The sequence below is a fragment of the Rana temporaria genome, chromosome 2, assembly GCF_905171775.1.
Source record: "Rana temporaria chromosome 2, aRanTem1.1, whole genome shotgun sequence".
NCBI lineage: Eukaryota > Metazoa > Chordata > Amphibia > Anura > Ranidae > Rana > Rana temporaria.
Genome location: NC_053490.1, coordinates 93,428,105 through 93,452,838, shown reverse-complemented (window position 1 = coordinate 93,452,838; position 24,734 = coordinate 93,428,105). Strand labels below are relative to the sequence as shown.

General features: G+C 44.2%; 1 protein-coding gene across 1 annotated transcript in view; it reads left to right on the top strand.

Annotated features, from left to right (window-relative positions):
* IFT88 (intraflagellar transport 88) overlaps positions 1-24,734 on the top strand; it is a 110,000-nt gene that overhangs the window by 60,128 nt on the left and 25,138 nt on the right. The window contains 7 exon segments of the mRNA XM_040340536.1: positions 6,715-6,823; positions 9,878-10,028; positions 16,329-16,444; positions 22,024-22,036; positions 22,038-22,077; positions 22,427-22,462; positions 22,465-22,491. Of these exon segments, the coding sequence (XP_040196470.1) occupies positions 6,715-6,823; positions 9,878-10,028; positions 16,329-16,444; positions 22,024-22,036; positions 22,038-22,077; positions 22,427-22,462; positions 22,465-22,491 (492 nt within the window).

Here is a 24,734-nt window from a genome sequence, read left to right as displayed (position 1 = left end):
ATTGTACCAAGACATTCTTGAAAATAATCTGCTGCCATCTACCAGGATGAGGAAGATGAAACGAGAGTGGGCATTTCAGCAAGACAATGATCTCAAACACAAAGCCAAGAAAACTCTTGATTTCAAAGAATGAAAATAAAGCTGTTAGAATGGCCCAGCCAATAGAAAATCTATGGAAAGAACTAAAGATCAGAGTTCATAGATAAGGCCCACATAACCTTCAAGATTTGAAGACTATGTGGAAGAATGGGCCAAAAGCACACCTGAGCAGCGCATATGACTAGTTCCTCCATACAGGAGGCGTCATTATCAACAAAGGATTTTGTACTAAAGTATTAAATACATTTCAGTTAGCGTGTTCAATACTTTTTCCCTGTGTCATTCCATTTTGTTACACATAACCTAATTTCGGAACTTATTCGTTAAAATATTTACAAAAATGTGAGAGGCGTACTCAGATACTGTGTGTGTGTGTGTGTGTGTGTGTATATATGTATGTGTGTAAGTAAGTGTGTGTGTGTGTGTGTGTGTGTGTGTATATACTGTATGTGTGTGTGTATGTATGTATGTATGTATGTATGTATATATATATCTATATATATAAAACTCAACGTGTCTGTGTGTGTATGTATGTATGTATGTATGTTCCAGCATCACGTCCAAACGGCTAAAGATATTAACATGAAACTTGGCACACATGTTACTTATATGTCAGCAACAAACATAGGATAGGTGGTTTAACCCTTACCCACCCCCATTTGCCATAGTCGGGGTTATTCTTTAAAGTCCCATTCAACTCTATGGGAAATACATGTTACTTCATGTTCCAGCATCACATCCAAACGGCTAAAGATATTAACATGAAACTTGGCACACATGTTACTTATATGTCAGCAACAAACATAGGATAGGTGGTTTAACCCTTACCCACCCCCATTTGCCATGGTCGGGGTTTTCCTTTAAAGTCCCATTCAACTCTATGGGAAATACATGTTACTTCATGTTCCAGCATCACGTCCAAACGGCTAAAGATATTAACATGAAACTTGGCACACATGTTACTTATATGTCAGCAACAAACATAGGACAGGTGGTTTAACCCTTACCCACCCCCATTTGCCATGGTCGGGGTTTTTCTTTAAAGTCCCATTCAACTCTATGGGAAATACATGTTACTTCATGTTCCAGCATCATGTCCAAACGGCTAAAGATATTAACATGAAACTTGGCACACATGTTACTTATATGTCAGCAACAAACATAGGATAGGTGGTTTAACCCTTACCCACCCCCATTTGCCATGGTCGGGGTTTTTCTTTAAAGTCCCATTCAACTCTATGGGAAATACATGTTACTTCATGTTCCAGCATCATGTCCAAACGGCTAAAGATATTAACATGAAACTTGGCACACATGTTACTTATATGTCAGCAACAAACATAGGATAGGTGGTTTAACCCTTACCCACCCCCATTTGCCATGGTCGGGGTTTTCCTTTAAAGTCCCATTCAACTCTATGGGAAATACATGTTACTTCATAACTTCCAAACGGCTGTACATATTTCGATAACACTTGGTCACATGTTACTTATATGTCCACTTAAACTATAGGATAGTTAATTTATCCCTTAACTACCCCCATTTGTGAGGGTCGGGGTTTTTGTTTAAAGTCCCATGCAAATCAATGGGAAATGTATGTTCCCACATAACTTCTGTACGCCTGGAGATATTTCAATAATACCTGGTACACATATTACTTATATGCCAAATAAAAATATGACAGTTAAATTAACCCTTACCTACACCCTTATATAAAAGATGGGTATATTTATATTACTATGATTTTCCTCCCCAAAAGGTTAAGATAGGAAGACCGGGCAACGCCGGGTATTCAGCTAGTATATATGTATATATATATATATATATATATATATATATATATATATATATATATATATATATATATATATATATGTATATATATATATATATATATATATATATATATACACACATATATACACACACACACACACACACAGTAAGACCTTGAACTGAGATACATTTTGACTTGATCAACGAGCAATGTCTTGATATACAAGTAGCGTCATGTCACAACTGAATATAAAAGAGAAGAGAGGTGCCTTTAACCCTTTCATGCCTATGCATGACATTTGGTGTTTACAAGTTAAAATCCATATTTTTGGCTAGAAAATTACTTAGAACCCCCAAACATTATATATATATTTTTAGCAGAGAATCTAGAGAATAAAATGGCGATTGTTGCAATATTTTATGTCATACGGTATTTGTGCGGCGGTGTTTTAAACACAACTTTTTGGGAAAAATTTACTTTCATGAATTTTAAAAAAATGAAAAAGTAAAATTAGCCCAATTTTTTTGCATAATGTGAAAGATGATGTTATGCCGAGTAAATAGATACCAAGCATGACACGCTTTATAATTGCACGCACTCGTGGAATGGCGACAAACTACGGTAACTAAAAATCTCCATAGGCGACGCTTTAAACTTTTTTTACGGTTACCAGGTTAGAGTTACAGAGTAGGCCTAGTGCTATAATTATTGCTCTCGCTCTTACGATCGCGGCAATACCTCACATGTGTTATTTGAACACCGTTTTCATATGCGGGCGCGACTTCCGTATGCGCTTTCTTTGCTGCGCAAGCTCGCGGGGAGGGGGGCGCTTTAAAAAATTTTTTTTTTGTTTTCTTATTTATTTATTTATTTTTTCTAATATTCAATTTTTTTTTTTTTTTTTTTTTTTTTACATTTTGATCACTTTTATTGCTGTCACAAGGAATGTAAACATCCCTTGTGACAGCAATAGGTGGTGACAGGTACTCTTTATGGAGGGATCGGGGGTCTAAAAGACCCCCGAGCCCTCCTTTGCACTTCAAAGTATTCAGATCGCCGAAAACGGCGATTCTGAATACTGTGTACTTTTTTAAATCCGGCGCCATTGGCATCTGAGAAACCCGGAAGTGACGTCACTCGCCGAGCCGCTGGAGGCGCCGGATCGTGGATCGGGTCTCCCGGTGGGACGGGAGGCCCGGTCAGAGCGGCGGGAGGGGGGGGATGTCTCCTCCCGCTCCTCCGGCATAACAACCGAGCGGCTTTTAGCCGCATCGGTTGTTATGTTTGGAAAGCCGATCGCCCGCTCTAAACAACGGTACCGGGATGATGCCTGCGGCTGCAGGCATCATCCCGGTATAACCCCTGAAAGCCGAGGACGCATATATGCGTTCCGTCGGCGTGAAAGGGTTAAGTGTAGCAATATGGTTACATTTCATGAAGATATAACATTTAGCTCATATGGTGGATCATTAAAACAGGTATATATCCAAGTATGCAGGCATCTGGGGTGAAGCTGTCCACATAGACCGTCCTCTGCACCACCATCGGCATCATCCCTTCAGCGCTGCGCTCTACGAGCGCTTCAAGCTTTACTTTTCGATCGCTCAACTGCAGGGTAGTCTTCCCGGTCACGATTGTAGACTGACAGCGGTAAAAGCCGGCGGTGTGGAGGACGGTCTATGTGGACAGCTTTACCCCGGGTTTCCTGCATACTTGGATGCGACTCTTTTAATCATCAACCATGTAAGTTGTTAAATGTTGTATCTTCATTGAATGTAATCATATTGCTACACTTAGAGGCGCCTCTCTTCTCTTATGCTCTGTAGCTCCTGCTGGATTTTGCTTCTAATCCCCTCGTGGAGGCGGCCATTTGTGGATGGACATTTTCTGGTTACACGACCTATCACATTGCTATAATCTTTTTATATGGACTATAGACTGACCTCACGAATGCGCTTCTGGAAGAATGGTCAAATATTCTTATAGACACACTCCTAAACCTTGCGGACTACCTTCCTAGAAGAGGTGAAGCTGTTTTAGCTGCAAAGGGTGGGCCAACTCAATATTGACTGGGATGCCGTTAAAGTTCATGTGCGTATAAAGGCAGGATCCAAAGAAAATAGAGAAAAAAGAGGATCACCGCTCCAGGTGGGTCGCTATGTGGAGTAGACTGACTCAGGATACCGTGGGTGCTGGCAATGCACTGACCATGCATGAGATACGAAGAGAGGAAATGGATAGCCGCACTCCAATAACCAAAAAGGTTGTCTTTTTATTCAAACGAACAGCAAATGCATCACTTCACAAGGTCACAGCAAAGGAACAAGGGAACAGCCGACGCGTTTCGTACTGAGCTAGTGCTTAATCATGGCTGATGATTAAGCACTAGCTCAGTGCGAAACGCGTCGGCTGTTCCCCTGTTCCTTTGCTGTGACCTTGTGAAGTGATGCATTTGCTGTTCGTTTGAATAAAAAGACAACCTTTTTGGTTATTGGAATGCGGCTATCCATTTCCTCTCTTCGTATCTCATGCGTATAAAGGTAGGTGTACGTTTGGCAACATAGTTTATCATATTCAAGAGGGAGGGCGGTCAAGATGCCTCAATGACTTTGTTTTTAGTTGACTGAGACCGTGATTTATCATATTGTTTTATTGTGATGTATATATTGTATGTATGTGTTTGGACCACGCTCAGCTATTCAATTTGACAGGTTTGCCAGCTCCCCCCCTTTTTATTGGGAGAGTGATAACTACGTGGGTCAAACAGAAGCTAAAAAAAATAAAAATAAATAAAATAAAACAGAAGCTAAAATAACTCGGGCACCAAATGTTCTCCTCCAGCTATCATGCGTGTTAAAGTGTGTAGATTTAAGGCTAGCCATACACACGAAGATTTCTCTCATTCTTCAGTTTTAAAAGATTTCTCCATCCACGCTTAATAGCGTGGATGGAGAAATGCCCTTCGTCAGCTATTGTATTCAAGCAGCTATGACACCCACAACTGCTTGAACACTTGAATAGTGACCTAGGGATGTCCCGATACCACTTTTTTAGGACCGAGTACAAGTACCGATACTTTTTTTCATGTACTCGCCGATACTGATACTTTTTTTTTTAAATGCAGCCATGTGTCTCCAAAATGCAGCCTTGTGTCTCCCCCCAAATGCAGCCTTGTGTCTCCCCCCCAAATGCAGCCTTGTGTCTCCCCCCAAATGCAGCCTTGTGTCTCCCCCCAAATGCAGCTTTGTGTAGGTCTCTCCCCGCCGTCTAGTTGTTCGGCGGTCGGGGAACATAACAGCTTTCATTTGAATAGCTGTGTGCTCCCCGCCATGCGTTGTCATATACAGCCCCTTCCCCTTGTCCAGGCACTTTGATAGACAGATCACCCGTCCAATAGACAGGTGATCTGTCTATCAAAGTGCCCGGACAAGGGGGAGGGGCTATATATGACGACGTGCGGCGGGGAACACACAGCTGTTCAAATTAAAGCTGTTATGTTCCCTGAGCGCCGAACAACTAGACGGCGGCAGCGGCAGCAGCTCTCCTCCAGTGGCATGTTTTACATACCCGAGGACTGCTCTGCTCTCCGCCTCCTCTCCGCCTTCTCTCCGCCTTCCTCTCTGCCCCCTCAGTCTTCTCTCGGTCTCCTCTCCGACCGCTCCCCGCCCCCTCTCCGCCCGCTCTCCGCCCCCACTCAGAGGAAAAAAAATAAAGTATCGGTGAAGCATCGGGGGCATTTGCGCGAGTACAAGTACTCGCGCAAATGCTCAGTACCGATACTAGTATCGGTATCAGGACAACCCTAGTGATTACAGTGAGTTTTATGCTGGTAGAACCTATAGGGAGGAAGGTCCAACTGGAACAGATCCCCTCCCACCCTGTCGAAAACCTCAGCACCTGTCCCTTCTAAATGTCTTTGTATTTGCAGCATGTAAAGTCACAACTTTAAATATGAGATGTGCTTAGAAAAGTTCACTTATTTTTTAAAGGCTATAGACATCAGACTTTGGATTACTGAACCATGTGTCGGCTACCCAACAATTTCACAGAAATCCACATTTGTATCGCCTGAGAATGTACATCATCCAAGCCTAGGGTGAACAGTAGTGGAATTTATGGGAAAATCCAGCACATTTCATAGAGTATAATAGATTTCTCCTACCCCAAGATCTGTTGGCCAGGTGACCAGGCATGTCTGCAGAAGGTGTAAGATAATAAATTACAATAGTATACTGTGCTAAAGACCTATAGATTAAACAGCTGCAAACCCCACAATCTAACAAACATTGTGCATGATTATAGAACGTTAAAAAGTGCTGCTCTATACATGTACATTAATATACAATGACCTATTCAGAAAGTGACATATATTGCTCAGCCAAATAGTGTATAATACAATTTTATGCAGATTGGCTTACACACCGTGGTGATCTTTGGAATTTAAAGACTTTCTTCTATCAATATGAAAGTTTGATACACTTTGGGCTTTTTACATTTATTAACACTTTTCTTTTTTTCTTTTTGGTGTCGCATACAGACTATATTTTATATACATAAGTGAATGGTTTAATCTGGATACACTATTTGGCTGATCAATATATGTCGCTTTCTGACACTTTTTAACTTTCTATAAGGTGTAAAGTGCCCATAAAAATTTTGATAGCGATGCGATAATACAAAAATGTTCAGTGGGAGTAGCTTCCTTTTATTTTGTGATACAGGCCTCTTTTATGTATTTAAACTTCCTTATTGTCTATCTGTATTTAACATATTAAATATTATTGTTGTGTATTAACCTTCCATATAAAAAAATAACTTGTACTGGTATCTTTTTCCAGGTTTGACGTACAAGAAATTAAATCGCCTCGAGGAAGCTCTGGATTGTTTCCATAAACTACATGCAATCCTCCGAAACAGCTCGCCGGTTCTTAGTCAGATAGCAAGCCTGTATCCTTCAATAAAACTAAGTGTGTTAGGGGGAATTGTGCTTTACAGGGTGAGCACGTATGAGTTACTTTTATAACATTTATCTTAAAGCAAACCTGCACTTTGTCTTTGTAGAACAGAACATTAGATTTGCTTTGATCACCGCTTCCCAGCAGCATATATTCACCTCTTCACTCTTCCAATGCTTTATTCGGCTTTCAGGAGCAAAGAACATACCTAGTAATTTTGGGAGAAATGCTGAGCCCAACTATTGAGTACCAAGGAGAGTCCCTTCCTAGCCCTGTGTAAGATACAACATGAGGGGCTCCTAGTTTACACAGGACAGCTTCTCCCTGCACCTGAACAGAGCAGCAGGGGGTAATGGAAAGGTATGTGCTACTTCTGGGGGGAGTGAATCTGTTGCTTGCATAGGCACTTTAGAGTTTGTATTGGTACAATTACACATCTTCTCTGCTAATAGCTGTTGAACACGCACATAGGATAGTTGGCTTATTTGTAATGGATTGGCACAATAATACAGGGGTGTAAAAATAGCTATAGCAGCTCACATGGCTGCCAAGGGGCCCAAAGGTGGTAGGACCCCAAGGGGGCACCACTTCCTTGGTCCAGCAAATATCAAAAATAACATTTCTTGGCTCCCCTGCCTTTGGCTTCTCTAGTGCAGAAACAAGTGTATGGTCCTGTTCTCTGGCTAGCTGAATTTGGCCATCGCATAGAACACGTGACCTAAGCTACATTATAATAGCTTTTCTGAAAATGCATTTCTCTCACTAGTCACCCAACCCTTCACTCATGGTTTAGGTTACAGTATGTGTATTACACTGGAAAGAGCAAAGAAAGAACCATAGAAACACATTCACCCAGCTGCAGGTTTCTTGGGCCTCAATCTATGCTGTCATTTGAGACATGTGCAAAGCTTGATGGTGAGGGCAATATACAGTAGGAAAACCCTGCAGCTAGGTGCAGATGTCCATTTTCATCCAGTTTCTTGGCATATTCAGCAGATACATGCCCACCTTGTAGCCCTTCCTGACAGAGCCCTATGTAAGGTCTCTGTGGGGCTGTGTCAGACCTAACACAGAGCTTATAACCTTTATCCCTGAACCTACTCAACGGTGCTTTATGTGAGTGGCTCACGTGTACCCCCATTCCCAAGGGTGCTGTTTAATTTCAAGGGATCTGGCAGGTGATTGGAACGATGTAGGCGTGTGTAAGGTCAATATCAGCAGCATTCTTTTTAATTGTCTTATTTCCTGTTTTGGAGATGCCTGGGTTTAGCATCACCCATGTTTTTTTTTTTTTTTTATAATGTTTTTATTTTAAAGTAATAGATTACAACAGTTACAGTATGTCAGATGACAACAACTTAGAATGAGATACAGCATTGAAATACAGATAAATGCAATAATAATTGTACTGTTGTAGGAGTTGAAGTATTATACAGATATAAATAAACATAAATAAAAAAGTTACTAATAAATGGGAATGGGAACTAATGGAGGGAAGGGAGAGGGTAGTGGTGTTCCGAAGGTGGATTTCATTTATTTTATTTCACTATTATCCATGAAAGGGTATCAATACCATGACATGAGAACTCTTGAGTCAAAAGTGTCTGACGTATGCACCCATGCTTCTTGTCACCAAAAAGGTTAGCTGAGATCTATCTAAATGGGACACATGGTGCAGGATACACATTATTATTATTATTATTATCATTATTATTTTATCAGATACTTTTTATTGCGTTTCATTATTTGAAATACACACAAATAAAACAACTTTTCATGACAAAATTTTTTGCTGCTGCTGGGGGGTAGTCTGACTTCCTGCTGGAAAATTAGCAGAAATCTCTTCATACGGAACCTAGACAGCATAAAAACCTGAAAAAGATTGTAACCCTTCCCCCAAAATTAAAAATTAAATAAAAACAATTTTAAAAAGGTATTATCAGTATTATAGAATCAGTAATTGGTTTCTTACTGCTGCCTCCTCATTACATTCATCAGTGTCTGGATACCACCATCTTCTTCCTCTTTATACTGCTGATGGATGTATTTGCTTGTTCTCTACATGCACTATAGTTCTGTTAAGCAGTGTTGATGAATCCATGCAATCCCAAATGCAAGCAAAACAAACCTACCATTTGTGTATACCTGTGATATTTGGAACCACTTCTCGTTTTCTTTTCTTTTTTTCCCACTCTCTTTAGTTTTGTTATTTATACACAGAGCCTCCTTTTTTCTTTTTTCTTTTTTTCTTGATGGGGAAATTAAGTTAATAAAATGGCCATGGCATTTGGCCAGTAAAAAGATTTTTAAAATTGACAGCATACAGTTTGTCAGTATAGTTTCAGAACCAGGTATCAGTGCTGCGTCAAGAGATGGACATTAAGACAAAAAGGATGGCGTTTGCTCTAACAGCTAGCAGATGATGGAAAGAGGGTAGGATATCAAGTGGAGGGTCATTGGTTAACAGTCTGGTTTGAAACCGTTGGATTTATTGAAACAGTGTAGTGTACTATGAATTGTTGGGTATCTGTAGGCAAGGTTTGAATGAAAGGTTCCCAGATATCGAAGAATTGTTGGACCCGTGACTCCTTATGTAGGAGGCTCCCACCCATTCCATGCAGAAAACATACGAGAGTTTGTCTATTAACAAACAAATGGTGGGGGGTTCTGGGTAGAAAGATAAACAACAGAACATTCCATTGCTCAACTCACCAACCAGTCTGCTGACCAACCAAATTAACCTGTCCAACAGGGGTTTAGTTAGCACGCTTTTGCAAGAGCATGCGTAAGCTGCAAGGCCTCTTCACGGTACCCTGTGTATGCTTGCAGTCCTTACGCTACTGAATTTATGAGCGTCTCCACAGTGGGAGCACATACATTCTAATCGATGGAGGGCCATTTGTTTGTTATGGGTTCGGGGTAGATCCACTTATGTAAAATTGTTTTTCATGCTACAAGGGATCTGACACAGGGCCTCTTTTTAAAATTAAGTTGCCTTATACCATGTTCTTCTGATGTTTATTCTTCCTTAACTTTGCTTATGTAGGTATGAATTGCTTGAGGATCCTAATCAGGCAATAGAATGGCTAATGCAGCTCATCAGTATAGTTCCTACTGATTCACAAGCACTGGCTAAACTTGGCGAGTTGTATGATACCGAGGGTGACAAAACGCAAGCCTTTCAGTACTACTGTGAGGTAGGTCTCTTATTTACAGATGTACAGATAGTTGGCATAAGAACTTATACAGCATGAAGGGATATACCATTCATAGGCTTTTGCTTTTCATCCTGGAACTGCAAAAATAAAACCGTGGAGAGAATGTTACTTTTGCTAAATATCGGGCAGATCTGTTTTTTATTCTCTTTTCGAGCACACGGCGACCCTCACACCAGGTGCTCTGCTATAAAAGCGGCAAAAAGCCTCTGTGTTCGCTGTGTCCTCTTCACCCTTGCCTTATTATAGTAATTGTCGTGGGTGGGATGGAACCATCAAGCTCCCGGTCCCGATCCGGAACTACCAAATCCAGAGAAAATATAGCACAGCTTTCTCTGCTCACTATAAACATGCCAGAGACTATAAGATTTCACCTTTGAGAATCCGGTGTCCTTTTTTTACACAAATTTTCTAAATTCTCACCATTGCAGGGCCTCGTACTATAATAATGCATACTAGAAGACCTTGTTTTTCTGTCAATGAATGATTAAATGGTGTTAAATTCTCCCCAACAGTGTGACACCCACCTTGTCAATGATTTTCTGGTTTTGAGTAAACAGCAGAGTGCAATTACACCACTGTAATCAAATTGACCCTCTTCACCCAAATTTCAGTTCTTTGGTTACTTGCAACTGGAAACCACAAGTGGCCCAGATTTGCTATGCAGCTTTTTTTCTGTTTTTTTTTTTTTTTTGCAAAAGCTGGTGGAAAATTTCAGAAATCGCAACATGTTTGATTTATAAGTTGCGTAATGCACTTTATTCTGTCTTCCTAGGTTGTCCTTTTCCCAAGACGGCATAGTCAGTAACTAATCCCTTTCCTCTGCTGCTGTCTGACCATGCATATACCAAGGAGACAATTATTTAGTCATATTGACAGTGCTTGCCTTGGGCACCAGTCTCTTCCCTGAGGGAGGTGCCACCATGATGTGTGCAAAGGGAGGGGGCTTGTCTGCTCCAGTTCTTGTGAAAGAAAAAAAACATACCTGGATAGTTGTACTCACAGTAGAGCATCACCAATGTGACACAGGCACACCCAAGAGTCATGCTCACTATATAAGAGGGCGGTGGTGGATGTGCTGCAATCAGCTGTCTTTGTGGGGAGGAACAGATAAACAGAAATAAATAAAAAAAGAAGTGAGATTCTTATTGTGACGGTATTGGTATGATATCCCCGTCAAACCGTCCCTTCTTCCCATAACGAAAATCACCCAATACTCCACAAGTAGGAGTCCATGGAATCGCCCCAAATAGCCACACATGAGTCCAAGCTTACTGCTAGAACAAGACAGCTTTTAATGGGTATAACACAGAGCTTATATGTGGTTACAACTGTTACAATGACCATCTCCGCCCCCCTTACACAGTGGGGGATCTTCAATACAGATCCTTTGAAATAAGGGTATCTCTTTGAACTAATCAGTATCTAGCCGGTTCGGCTCCGCTATGTTTAACCTGATCAGACACATTCCTTTATCAATTAACATTTAGAACAATACACACAAGAGAGTCAATTAACTCTTTGAAATAGGGAGCTGGCTGAGGAAGGGTCATTAACATATCAATAGTTTTAAAAAAGCAGGGAGAATTACACTGAAGCATCCTTCACAATAGCCCCCCTTTTTCTCCCTGCTTCCGGCACCCGGTTGGGACCTTTCCTGGTCCAGTAGGGTTGACGGTTCAGAGCTTTTAGTCCGAGGTTAACTCCGTTTGGCGTGACTGACCTCCCTTGGCAACTGCTTCCGACTCAGGTATGCCACCGGATCGTCAGATCACACGCCCGGTCAGTCCCCAAGTCTTTGTGCGATCTGCAGAGTCACCAGAAGTCAGTGTGAAGACGGCGAATGGGTCTGTGCGCCGCCATCTAGGTGTCCCGCTATGGGAGGGGGCAGGTTATGGCTCTGAAGTGACAATCACAGGAGATTCATAAAAAGAAAAAGTTATATTTGTTGAAATGCTGTAGCTCTGGTGCTCAGAGTCCGGGGGGGGGGGGAGAATCAGTGCCCCATAGGGTCAGCCACCTCTGCTCCCTCCGCAGCCAGCCGGTTCTCCTCTATTGAGCTTCTCCAGCTCCATCTCCAGTTCATGGAGCCTGGGGGGGTCAGCCTGCTGTGACCTCAGGTGGTTGTTCTCTCCTCCATGCGGCTTATGCACTCCTCCAGCTCTATGTACTCACGGATCAGCTCCTGCTTGCTCATGTCCTGCAGGCTCTCCACGTGGTTCCTTCATCATCAGGAAACTGGGGGTGGTGGTGTAAGGGGCCACCGGTGGGCCCTTGGCGAACATCTCGGCCCGCATCTGGGAAGCCCGCTGCGACTCCCTCTCCTCCAGTCGCTTCTTCTCCTCCCAGGTCAGCTTGGTTATACCGGCTTCCAGGACCTCTTCTTGGGGGGTAGCCGGCGGTGCCTCTTTCTGCCCAGCTCCCTCCAGGGCCCCCTTCCGGCTCATGGCTGTCGCCCATGACCAGCTGACAATGGTGTTCCCTGTTGTCCGTAATAACAGATTGTACCGTGAGGACTTCGTAAAGGGTGTCCAAATGGTTCTTCCTGACCCAGCTCTGGAGATCCCAAGCCGAAGTCTACACAAAGGGCTGCTGCTGGTGGGCGGTACACAGGTTGAGACCAATTTTGACCTGGTGTTGTCCTTCATGGGGCAATTCTGCTTGAAGTGACCCAGCTGTTTTGCACCTGAAGCAGCGTTGTTCGTTGTCCTCCTGGCGTGGATAGCGAGGGCTAGATGTCATCGGTCTGTTAGGAGGTTGGTATCTAGCGGCAGGTGGGTGTGAGGGCACCGTTGGTCGTCGGAGGTTGTACCCGTGGTTGTGACCTGTTGTCTTGCGAGTATCCGCATATTCATCCGCCAACTCGCGGCCTCTGGTAGAGTCATGGGCCTGCGATCTCTCACCCAATCTTTGACATCCGTCTGGATGTGATTGTAAAATTGCTCCAGGAGCATTAGTTGCAAAATGTCTCTGCGGTGGTGGCCTGGCTTGCTGTTAACCCAGTTAGAGGCCGACAGGGATAACCTGGCATGCCCATTCCGCGTAAGAGTCTTCCGTGGTTTTGCGTGAGTCCCTGAACTTCTGTCGGTGGGACTCTGGGGTTACTGCATAACGAGCCAGGAGCACTTCTTTACCCATGGCGTAGCTATGGATATCCTGATCTGGCACGGTCCGGAAAGCATCAGAAGCTTTGCCTGACAGTTTGCCTGACAATATTGCAACCCACTCTCCTCTAGCTATTCGGTGCAGGTTACATTGTCGCTCAAAATCTGCCAGGTAGTTATCAATCTCACAGTCCTTTTCATCATCAAAAGCTTTAAAAGCGCTAAACGAATCTTCCTTGCGTCTGCTGTGCTGTACTCACTGTTTGGAGGATGTGCGGCTGCTTGTTGGACTGCTGCCATGTTTTAACTGTAGTTCTGCATCTCTTATTTGTTTATCCTTCTGTAGCTCTGCGTTTACTAACAGGTCCATCACTTTCAGCACCACATCCGCCGTTGGGTTCGGACCGAACCATGCTAGCTTCTCTCTCATAGCTTGTTGGCTGGCGATTCCTCCTCCTGAATCACTGGTGTCTCCATCTCTTGTACTGCTGGCGTTGCTGCAACCAAGTTCTCCTGGTCTAGCTCCATTAATTCTGCTATGATGACCGCTTGGTTTTGTTGCTAGCAATCCTTCCACGAACTTCCAGTAGTTCTTCCAGTGTCTGCTTGAATCGGGTATAAAGGAGAGTAGAAGGGAAATCCCGCTGCTGTCAACCAATTGTGACGGTATTGGTATAATATCCCCGTCAAACAGTCCCTTCTTCCCATAACGAAAATCACCCCCAATACTCCACAAGTAGGAGTCCATGGAATCGCCCCAAATAGCCACACATGAGTCCAGGCTTACTGCTAGAACAAGACAGCTTTTAATGGGTATAACACAGAGCTTATATGTGGTTACAACTGTTACAATGACAATCTCCGCCCCCCCTCACACAGTGGGGGATCTTCAATACAGATCCTTTGAAAATAAGGGTATCTCTTTGAACTAATCAGTATCTAGCCGGTTCGGCTCCGCTATGTTTAACCTGATCAGACACATTCCTTTATCAATTAACATTTAGAACAAAAACTGAAAAACTGAGATTTATGTGCATTATCCCTTAGGGGGCCGCTGAGTTTTTGGGTCCCCCTAAAATCTGCACAACCAGGCAACACGTATTTTTCATTTCATTTAACATTTTATTCAGAGACAAGGAAAGCCCATGACTGGTTTTGTTGTTTTATTGGGGGGAAAACAAATTGGATACGGTGTAGAGATAATTGGATGCCCCACTTAAAGCGGAGCTCCACCCTAAAGTGGAACTCGCGCTGATCGGAAACCGCCCCCCCGCCGGTGTCACATTTGACACCTTTCAGGGGGAGGGGGGTGCAGATACCCTGTCTAAAGGACAGGTATTTGCACCCACTTCTGGCCACACGTTCTCGGGCAAAAGACGGGGTTTTTCCCGACTTCCCGTCTGTCGCCCGTTGTGTCTGGGAACACTCGGCTCCCAGCACACAGCGTGTGAGCCACTCCGGCGGGCGCAGAGCGACTCGCGCATGCGCCGTAGGGAACCGGGTAGTGAAGCCGGAGCGCTTCACTTCCTGGTTCCCTCACCGAGGTAGGCGGGGGGGTGCAGCAGAGAGACGAGCGATCGCTTCATCCTCTGCTGCGGGACGGCGCTGAACTCCAGGACAGGTAAGTGTCCTAATATTGAAAGTCAGCAGCTGCAGTATTTGTAGCTGCTGGCTTTTAATATTTTTTTTTTAATGGCACATCCGCTTTAAACTTGAAGAACAATGGGAGAAACAACTTCCTTCTCTATGTGAGCCAGCAAAATTAACATGCACTTGACTGTATTATGCTTGAAGCAGCAACAGTCTCTATGGCAAAGAAATTCCCCTTTACAGGAGTAGAATTGTAGCAGATTCACAACTTGCAGACACTCTCTGTCCCCTTCTTTGAAAATATCAGCCCACCTGGCTGCTTAGTGAAATATTCCAGGACAAGGGATTGAGTCACAGCTTGCTCGATATTACATTCAGCAACTTTAACCCGTTCTGCCCCGAGGGGGGGGGGGGGTAGAAGTTCACACACTGCCCCTGGAAATACTGCTGCCCTGAAGAGACAACTGTTCAGGCCTCATATTGCACAGGTCCCAACTGAGATCATGGAATAGTGGAGATTCCTCAATACTACTTCCTTCTTCAGCTTCTAGCCTGAAGGCAGAGCCCCCTCAAACTGGGGTCCCTGACCAGGCCACACAACACAGCTTCCTCACTCCATCTTCAACCTGACTCCCCTGCTGGCCAGGCTCCATGATATTTAAGGGCTGATCCAGCCAGGGCCTTCCGCCTGGGGATTGGCCAGATTCCCTCAAGTATGCAGACTAGGACCTCTGGCCTCCGCCCACTAACTTCCAGAAGCTTCTAGAACTAGGGGGAAGGTACCCGAGACCTGCTCTGTAGAGTGCTCCAGCCTGACCTAAAGTAACCCGGCCCCAATTACAGACTCGCACAACTATCATGAGTCACAAAATAAATGTACCTATGCTAGTTGCACACAAGAGGTGTGCTACATTTTTATAACATTTCCTGACATTTTAATATGCTTTTGTGGACCAGATTTTGTTTATAAATTACCATGAGAGTGCCTATTAACAATTCCCTAAGGGCCCATTCACACCAGAAGCTTTGTGAGCCATTTCCAGCACAACCACTATGCTTAGACGAGGCAAAATGCCTGGTATCCAAGGGTGTCAGTTCACCCTTGCTCAAACGTAAAACAAGTCTCCACATCCCAATGCCGCTGTGGTAGATAGAAATGTATTTTAATAAAGTTCTGTGGAAAACAAATGCACTGCACAGGGATTGGTGCATTGGCACCTGAGTTCAGCGTGGCTTGCTGGTGTTACCAGGCCTAAAATGTAATAGGGCCTACCTGTGCCATGTAAGCGGGTTTTCAGTAAATGTAACACAAGTATTTGTTATCATCACTGTTGTTTTTAAACTGCACTTACACTCAGGATATTTGTGTCACTGAGCAGGTAAACAGTCGAACATAATTCCCTACCGTTCCTGTGAACCATAAACATTCCTTTTCATCAGGCCGGTTTACACCCAGTATACATTGGCTGCATTCATATGTGACTAATTGCTGGCAGGCTTCGCTTTAAATATTTACATGGCTCAGATTTTCCCCAAGTGCCAGGAAAAGACGTTATTTATGACTGAAACTGTTTCTTTTGCCTTGCAGTCATATCGCTATTTCCCTTCAAACATTGAAGTCATTCAGTGGCTGGGAGCCTACTACATTGACACACAGTTTTGTGAGAAAGCCATTAAGTACTTTGAAAGAGCAGCTCTTATACAGTAAGTACAGCTTGCAGCAATGGTCAGTATGTAGTATGAGTTTTGGGTGGATGGCGACTAGGATTCTTGGTATGTGTGCACCAGAGTCACATTGTAAATCTATATGTATAAGAAGGTCCCTCATCTATCTCCTCCCTTCCTGATACAGATATAGAGAGACCCGGTCAGCTGAAGTTATGTGAAAATGTTGATCTTTCCTTTTCCTTTCACACCATATTGCACATAAAATCTCACCACGGCACACCAAAAATGCATGTGTGTTTAATGTGTGCATTCAATGTGTTCTGTGTTTTTATGCAAGTTGGCATGCGGTTTCATGTCACCTTTGTAAAATGGCAGTCCTCTTGAAGTATTAAAATACCAATAATAATTTTTTTTTATACCTTTACTTTCAGTTAAGTTTACATGTGTTCAATTCGTTGTTGCGCTCCTGTGTGTGCGATTTTATAAAAAAAAATGCAGAATATACCTGATTTCAGAGCCCTGCTCGGCACTCGCGTGACCAGCCGCCTCTCTCCTCTCCCCACCTGACAGCTACAGCGCAAGGAGCTTAGAATCCCCCAATGACATCAGCCAGGAGGAGAGGAGGAGGACAGTCACGTGAGCCCCTAGTGGCACTCTGAAATTGGGTATAATCGGCATTTTTTTTTTTATAAATCACACACACACACACACAGGGGCACACAGGATTTGGAGACAGAGTGGATAGTATGAAACTAGATGGGGTGACAGGCACTGTCACTAGCTGACAGGTAGGGAGGGGAGAGCAGACAGGAGTGCTGCAGATGACAGAGGCAAGTAAACTGACCACGGTGCCAGGGCTCGGCAACCATGATAAACTGTGGTCAGTTTTTAGAGGGGAGGGCAGAACCAGGCAGGATCAGCAGGTATTTCAGGTGACCAAATTACATAGCACAAGCACTGTGCTGTATAACATGCTTTAAAGGGACAAGTTCCATTTTTATATTTTTAGGGTAACAAATGGTTTAAAGTGTAGACAGGTTGCATTTTAATGCAACGTACATATACACAACAATGTAGTGTGAATGATGCACATAGAAAAGCTTTCTATGTGCCCTTGTAGTGACCTGTATTTGATCTGGTGGTGAAAAATACAGGTGTAAACAAGCCCTAAAAGTTGAGTTTGACCATGACTGTTCTCTCCTCCTGAGCCTCCCATTTGCTCTTTTAATGTGATTGACAACCTTGATGACCAATAGGAAGGCTCTAGAGGTGGGAGTGGACTTGACTTTTTTCTGAATTGCCAAAATTTTCATATAATTTCTAACGGTCTGATAGGGCCTTCTACATGGGGATCAAAATTTGGACAGTCCCTGCTGAAGTGTGCGAATTTCGATTCATCTATGACTAGCTCAAAGTGGTTCTAAAGGCAGAAGGTTAAAAAAAAATATCTTCTGGATGCAGCTTTCTCTTTAGCCTCCATAAATACTTTACCTGAGGCCAATCTTGATCCATCAAAGAGCACAGGCTCTTTCAGCTCTCTCCTTATTGGCTCAGGCACAGCAGGAGGAGTCATTGACCATGCTGGCTGGTCTTCCGGGCCTCCCGGTTGCATGGGAGAGCCCGGGCAAGCCACAGAAGTCAGTGGGAGTGGGGGGAGTGGGAGTGTCCCCTCCCACTAATTGTAATAATAGCAGAGCGGCTGATTAGCCGCATCAGTTGTTATTACAAGTAAGCCGACTGGCAGACATCACCCTGGTACAACCCCTTGAAGCTGAAGGGTGCATATTTGCGTTACATCCGCATCAAGGGGTTAAAGTGCAGGAGAACTTGATCTGGACCGCATGTTTATACTTTCCAGATTATTTCTACTGCATACAAATAAACCAAACGCAGGAGGCTGGTGTGAATTTAGCCTTACACTATGATTATTTTTGTATACAGTATAAAAAAAATAAACAAAATGTGCGTGACTGATATTTTTGTAAGGTTTTGAATCAAGCCATTGAATTATACTGAATCGGCTCTATTGTGCTATGTAATGTGAGCGGCCTTCACTGGGGAAGAACATGACGTGCACACACAGTCACTGTTGTCAAAGTTTGTGGCTGCTCTGTGACATACTTCAACACAGATAAATTCTACACAGGTTTCTGCAAAGTCAGACTTTGGTAACGAACTTCGACAAGCTAAATGATAAAAATTTGTAGTGTCTTCTACAGGAGAAAAAAAATAGTTATTAAATATTAGTCATACCCAGCATCTCCCTATATACCTGCCCAGGTTAAATGATCTATTATGCCCATTTAAAGTGTTATAATATTGCTGAAATCCATGTTTTCACCTTTTGTCTATTAAAAATACCATTGAAAGCATTTTGTTATAAGTGCTCGAAAAGTGTAAAAAATGCATGTTTACGCTGCTAGAATTCTTGGGAGCTCGAAACTTCTCCTCTGCCTCTCCTGAACCCTTTATCAGTTACATTGTTCCCAACTATCTCTGTTAATTACAGAACACCCCACTTATGGAGGAAAGAGGAGGAGGTATTCTTTAATCCTGTATTAGGGTGGTATTCTCATATTACTTATTTTATATGGATTCTATGTGATAAACCAACACAAAGTGGCACATAATTGTGAAGTGGAAGGAAAATGATAAAAGGTTTTCCCTATCACTGCAATTACAGCTGCGAGGCTTTGCACATCTAGAGAGTGAAAATGTTGCCCATTCTTCTTTAAAAAATAGCTCAAGCTCTGTCAGATTGGATGGAGAGCGTCTGTGAACAGCAATTTTCAAGTCTTGCCACAGATTCTCAATTGGATTTGGGTCTGGACTGTGACTGGGCCATTCTAACACATGAATATTATTTGATCTAAATGATTCCATTGTAGCCCTGACTGTATGTTTAGGGTTGTTGTCCTGCTTGCCCAGTCTCAAGTCTTTTGCATACTCTGAGGCCGCGTACACGCGGTCGGTCCAAACCGATGAAAACGGACTGAGGTTCAGTTTCATCGGTCCAAACCGACTGTGTGTACGGCCCATTGGACTTTTGTCCTTCAGACCAAAGTTGTAGAACTTGCTTTAAAATCGGACTGATGGACGCCTGACCGTCGGTCAAAACCGATGGTTAGTACACAAAAGCATCGGTTCAAAACCCGCGCATGCTCAGAATCAAGTCGACGCATGCTTGGAAGCATTAAACTTCATTTTTTTTCAGCACGTCGTGTGTTTTAGGCCCCGTACACACGACCAAACATGTCCAATGAAACTGGTCCGCGGACCAGTTTCATCGGACATGTTCGGTCGTGTGTACGGCCTATCGGACCGTTTTCCAGCGGACATTTTTCCAGCGGACCGTTTTCCAGCGGACAAAAGTTTCTTAGCATGCTTAGAAACTTGTCCGCTGGAAACCTGTCCGTCGGACAGTACGTCTAACCAGCGGACCGAAATCCTGCGCATGCGTCAAATTGATTCGACGCATGCGTGGAAGCATTGAACTTCCTGGTTTGCGCACGTTCGCCGCACTCACCGTCACCGCGTTCTCTGTCCGCGGGGATTTTGGTCTGATGGTGTGTCACACCATCAGACCAAAAAATTCCAGGAGGACATGTCCGATTAAATCGGTCCGCGGACCGATTTCTCGTGTGTACAGGGCCTAAAGTCCCCGCTTTCTGACACGATCGGTTTTTGAATGATGGTGTGTTCGCACATCAGACCATCAGTCTGCTTCAGCGCGTGAACCGATGAAAACGGTCCGTCGGGAACATTCTCATCGAATGGATTGACCGTGTGTACGCGGGCCCCTAACAGGTTTTCTTCTAAAATTGCCCCCATATTTGGCTCAATCCATCTTCCCATCAACTCTGACAGCTTCCCCTGTCTGCTGAAGAAAAAGCATCCGCACAACATGATTCTGCCACCACCATGTTTCACGGTGGGGTTGGTGTGTCAGGATGTGTGAGTGCAGTGTTAGTTTTCAGCCACACATATAGCTAGATTCACAGTCCTCGCCGCAATTTTAAGGTGGCGTAGCGTATCGTATTTACGCTACGCCGCCTTAAGTCAGAGAGGCAAGTACTGTATTCTCAAAGTACTTGCCTCCTAACTTATGCGGCCGTAGCGTAAATGCGGTTTTATGATAAATCAGGCTTGAAACCCGACGTGATTGACGGTTTTTTGGAACTGCGCATGCGCTGTGCGCCTACATTTCCCAGTGTCCGTTGAAATCAATAGGCTAAGTCCGCCGCACGGGCCTATTGATTTCAACGTGGACGTAAACGACGTAAATCCCTATTCACGGACGACTTACGCAAACTACGGTAACATTTTCGTATTTCGAAGCGGGAACGGCGGCCATACTTTAACATTACTATTCCAACTATTTGATGGAATATCTTTAGGCCTGATAATGCGTTACGGTAAACGGCGTATATGTACTGCGTCGGCCGGGCGTACGTTCGTGAATAGGCGTATCTAGTGATTTACATATTCTACGCCGAACCGCAATGGAAGCGCCACCTAGCGGCCAGCCAAAATATTGCACCCTAAGATAGGACGGCGCAAAGCCGTGTATCTTAGATAGGTTTAAGTGTATCTCTGTTTGAGAATACACTTTAACCTAGGTCAGCGCAGATTCCGAGTTAGGTCGGCGTATCTACTGATACGCCGACCTAACTCTACCTGAATCTAGCTATAGTGTATTTGCTTTTTAGGCCAGAAATGTTGGTCTCGTGAGCTGAGCACCTTTTCCACATGTTTCCTGTGTCCCCCACATGGCTTCTCGCAAACTGCAAATGGGACTTACTTATGGCTTTCTTTCAACAAATGGCTTTCTTCTTGCCACTCTTCCATAAGGCCAGATATGTGGACTGTGCACGACTAATTGTTGTCCTGTGGATCTCTGCAGCTCCTTCAGGAGTTACCATGGTCCTCTTGGCTGCTTCTCCGATTAATGCTCTCCTTGCCCGGCCTGTCAGATTAGGTGGTCAGCCATATCTGGCTAGGTTTGCAGTTGTGCCATACTCTTTCCATTTTCAGATGATGGATTGAACAATGCTCCGTGAGATGTTCAAAGCTTGGGATATTTTTTATAACCCTAACCCTACTTTAAAACTTCTCCACAACTTTATCCCTCACCTGTCCGGTTTGTTCCTTGGCCTCATGATGCTGTTTCTTCACTAAGGTTACACTTCAACCTATGAGGGCTTCACAGAACAGCTGTATGTTATACTGAAACACAGGTGGATTGTATTTATTAATTAGGTGACCTCTGAAGGCAATTGGTTCACTAGATTTTACCTAGGGGTATCGGAAGTAAAGCGGGGCTGAATACAAATGCATGCCACACTTTTCAGATATTTATTTGTTAAAAAAAATTGAAAACCATTTATCATTTTCCTGCCACCTTTACAATTATGTGCCACTTTGTGACGGTTCTATCACATATATCATATCAAATTTTTGAGTTTTAGCATGACAAAATTTCAAGGGGTATGAATACTTTCTCAAGGCAATAGAATATATTGTATGGGCCCCTGGCATCTATGGCCTCTGGTAAAAAAAAAAGGGTTGCTGTAAAGTGATTACGCTACTTACCCATGTATCTGCTGTTTTTACAGACCTACGCAAGTAAAAATGGCAGTTGATGGTGGCAAGCTGTTACAGGAGGAGTGGTAACTATTGCATTTATTCTAATTTATTATCTTCCTAAACCATTAGAATGTACATCATAAAGCAGACAGTTGATTATTGTCTTCCTAAACCATTAGAATGTACATCATAAAGCAGACTGTTGATTATTCAAGTACAAGAGCCAATATTTAGCAGGGTCTACACATTTTCTGTACCTCCAACATTTTTGTTATTTAAAAAGCAGAAACCTGAACTGCCCAAATCAAGCTACCAAGTCATTTAGTAACGCACAAATATATTAAGAATAAACCAGGTTTAATTTTAACAGATGCCTTCAAATGTTTAACTCCTTTATGGAATTGTTGTGTTTGCCTTTCTTTTTTTATGCAGGAAACTATCAAAAGTCACTTGAAAAATACAAGGATATTACCGAAGGTTCCCAGAAATTGTTGAATGTATGGATTATTCGTTTTATGGGTTTTTGTTATCTGTGTACTAAAATAACAACGTGGCTGTAAACCCTTGCATATAAGGGGTTATAGTAAGGGACTACCCTCAGGTGATACAAGAGATGAAAAAAATCCTACTTAATAAGTTGTACCCATTTTATCTGCAGTCTTCTCTTCTCTACATCCATTGAGAATGCAGAGTTTATAAAGTTTGTTTGAAGCTGTCAGAAAAAAGGGGGCGAAGAGCTGAAGTTGCACTCTGCCGAGCTCAGTGTGGAGAGCTCTGAGAGCTGATTGGAGGGAAGGTACACGCCCTCTTCACACTGGATCAGAGCTGAGGCTGTCAATCATCTGGAGGATCCCTCCCCCTGTCGCATTTGTCAGAAGTGATTCATGCTGATAGCAGAGGAATGAAATGGCAGACAGAAATAACATTAAGTGTTCACTATAAAGTGATATGCTTTGTTCGTATTCCATGTTTGAGGTTTACAACCACTTTAGTGCTAGGTTAATCTTTTTTTTTTTTTTTTTACATATTTTTTATTATAGTCAGGGCTAAAATTATAAATAATGTAGGTAAATATAATTGGGTAAATGTGAAATGGCATAATAACATTGTGTAGTCTTCTAGAGGGCCAGCAGGTGGAGCTCTAGTCTGATTTTCACATGAAGCATCCTATCACTCTCAGCTGTGCTGAAAGCAGCCTGTTACGTCACCCCCTATCAAATGGCATACGGTTACATCACACTAGTGATCCTGACACTTTGCCATCAACAGAATCTCCATACTGGGCTAAACAAGATACAGAAATACTCCCCTGTCTCCATGGTTTGCTTTAGGGTTGTCCCGATACCGATACTAGTATCGGTATCGGGACCGATTCTGAGTTTTTCCGGCGGTACTCAGACGCCGATACCCCGCCCCAATACACAGATAGAATTACTTGCCACCCCGCCGCGCGACCGCGCAACCGAAGCCGCAATCCTCGCCGCAGTTACCGCCGCATCCCCGCTACCGCCGACTGTGTAATAGGGCGGGAACAATTACAGCTTTAAATCGCTGTAATGATTTGCGCATTAGACACTCCCCCTTGCTCGGGTGAACTGACCAATCCCGCGCAAGGGGGATTTTCTATACGCAGCGCGGGGCCAATCATTACAGCGATTCAAAGCTGTAACGTTCCCGGCGTATTACACAGTCAGGCGGCGGCGGGGATGCAGGTAAGTGGAACATGGCTGGGATGGGGGGAGACGATGGCTGCATGGGGGGAAGAGATGGCTGCATGGGGGGGAGACGAGGCTGCATGGGGGGGAGACGATGGCTGCTATCGGGGGGAGACGATGGCCTGCATGGGGGGAGACGATGGCTGCATGGGGGGGAGACGATGGACTGCATGGGGCGGAAGACCGATGGCCTGCTGGGGGGAGACGATGGCCTGCATGGGGGCAGACGATGGCTGGATGGGGGCAGACGATGGCTGCATGGGGGGAGACGATGGCTGCATGGGGGGAGACGATGGCTGGATGGGGGGAGACGATGGCTGGATGGGGGGAGACGATGGCTGGATGGTTGGGAGACATGGCTGGATGGTTGGGAGACATGGCTGGATGGGGGGAGACGATGGCTGGATGGGGGGAGACGATGACTGGATGGGGGGAGACGATGGCTGGATGGGGGGAGACGATGGCTGGATGGGGGGGAGACATGGCTGCATGGGGGGGATACATGGCTGCATGGGGGGGATACATGGCTGCATGGGGGGATACATGGCTGCATGGGGGGATACATGGCTGGATGGGGGGAGACATGGCTGGATGGGGGGAGACATGGCTGGATGGGGGGAGACATGGCTGGATGGGGAGATACATGGCTGGATGGGGGGGATACATGGCTGGATGGGGGGGATACATGGCTGGATGGGGGGGAGACATGGCTGGATGGGGGGGATACATGGCTGGATGGGGGGGATACATGGCTGGATGGGGGGGGAGACATGGCTGGATGGGGGGGAGACATGGCTGGATGGGGGGGGATACATGGCTGCATGGGGGGGACATGGCTGCATCTGTGGGGGGACATGGCTGCATTTGGGGACACATTTAAAAAAAGTATCGGTATTCGGTATCGGCGACTACTTGAAAAAAAGTATCGGTACTTGTACTCAGTCCTAAAAAAAGTGGTATCGGGACAACCCTAGTTTGCTTTCTTACTGACTAAATGAGCAGAACATTGCTCCCTCACTGGTGAG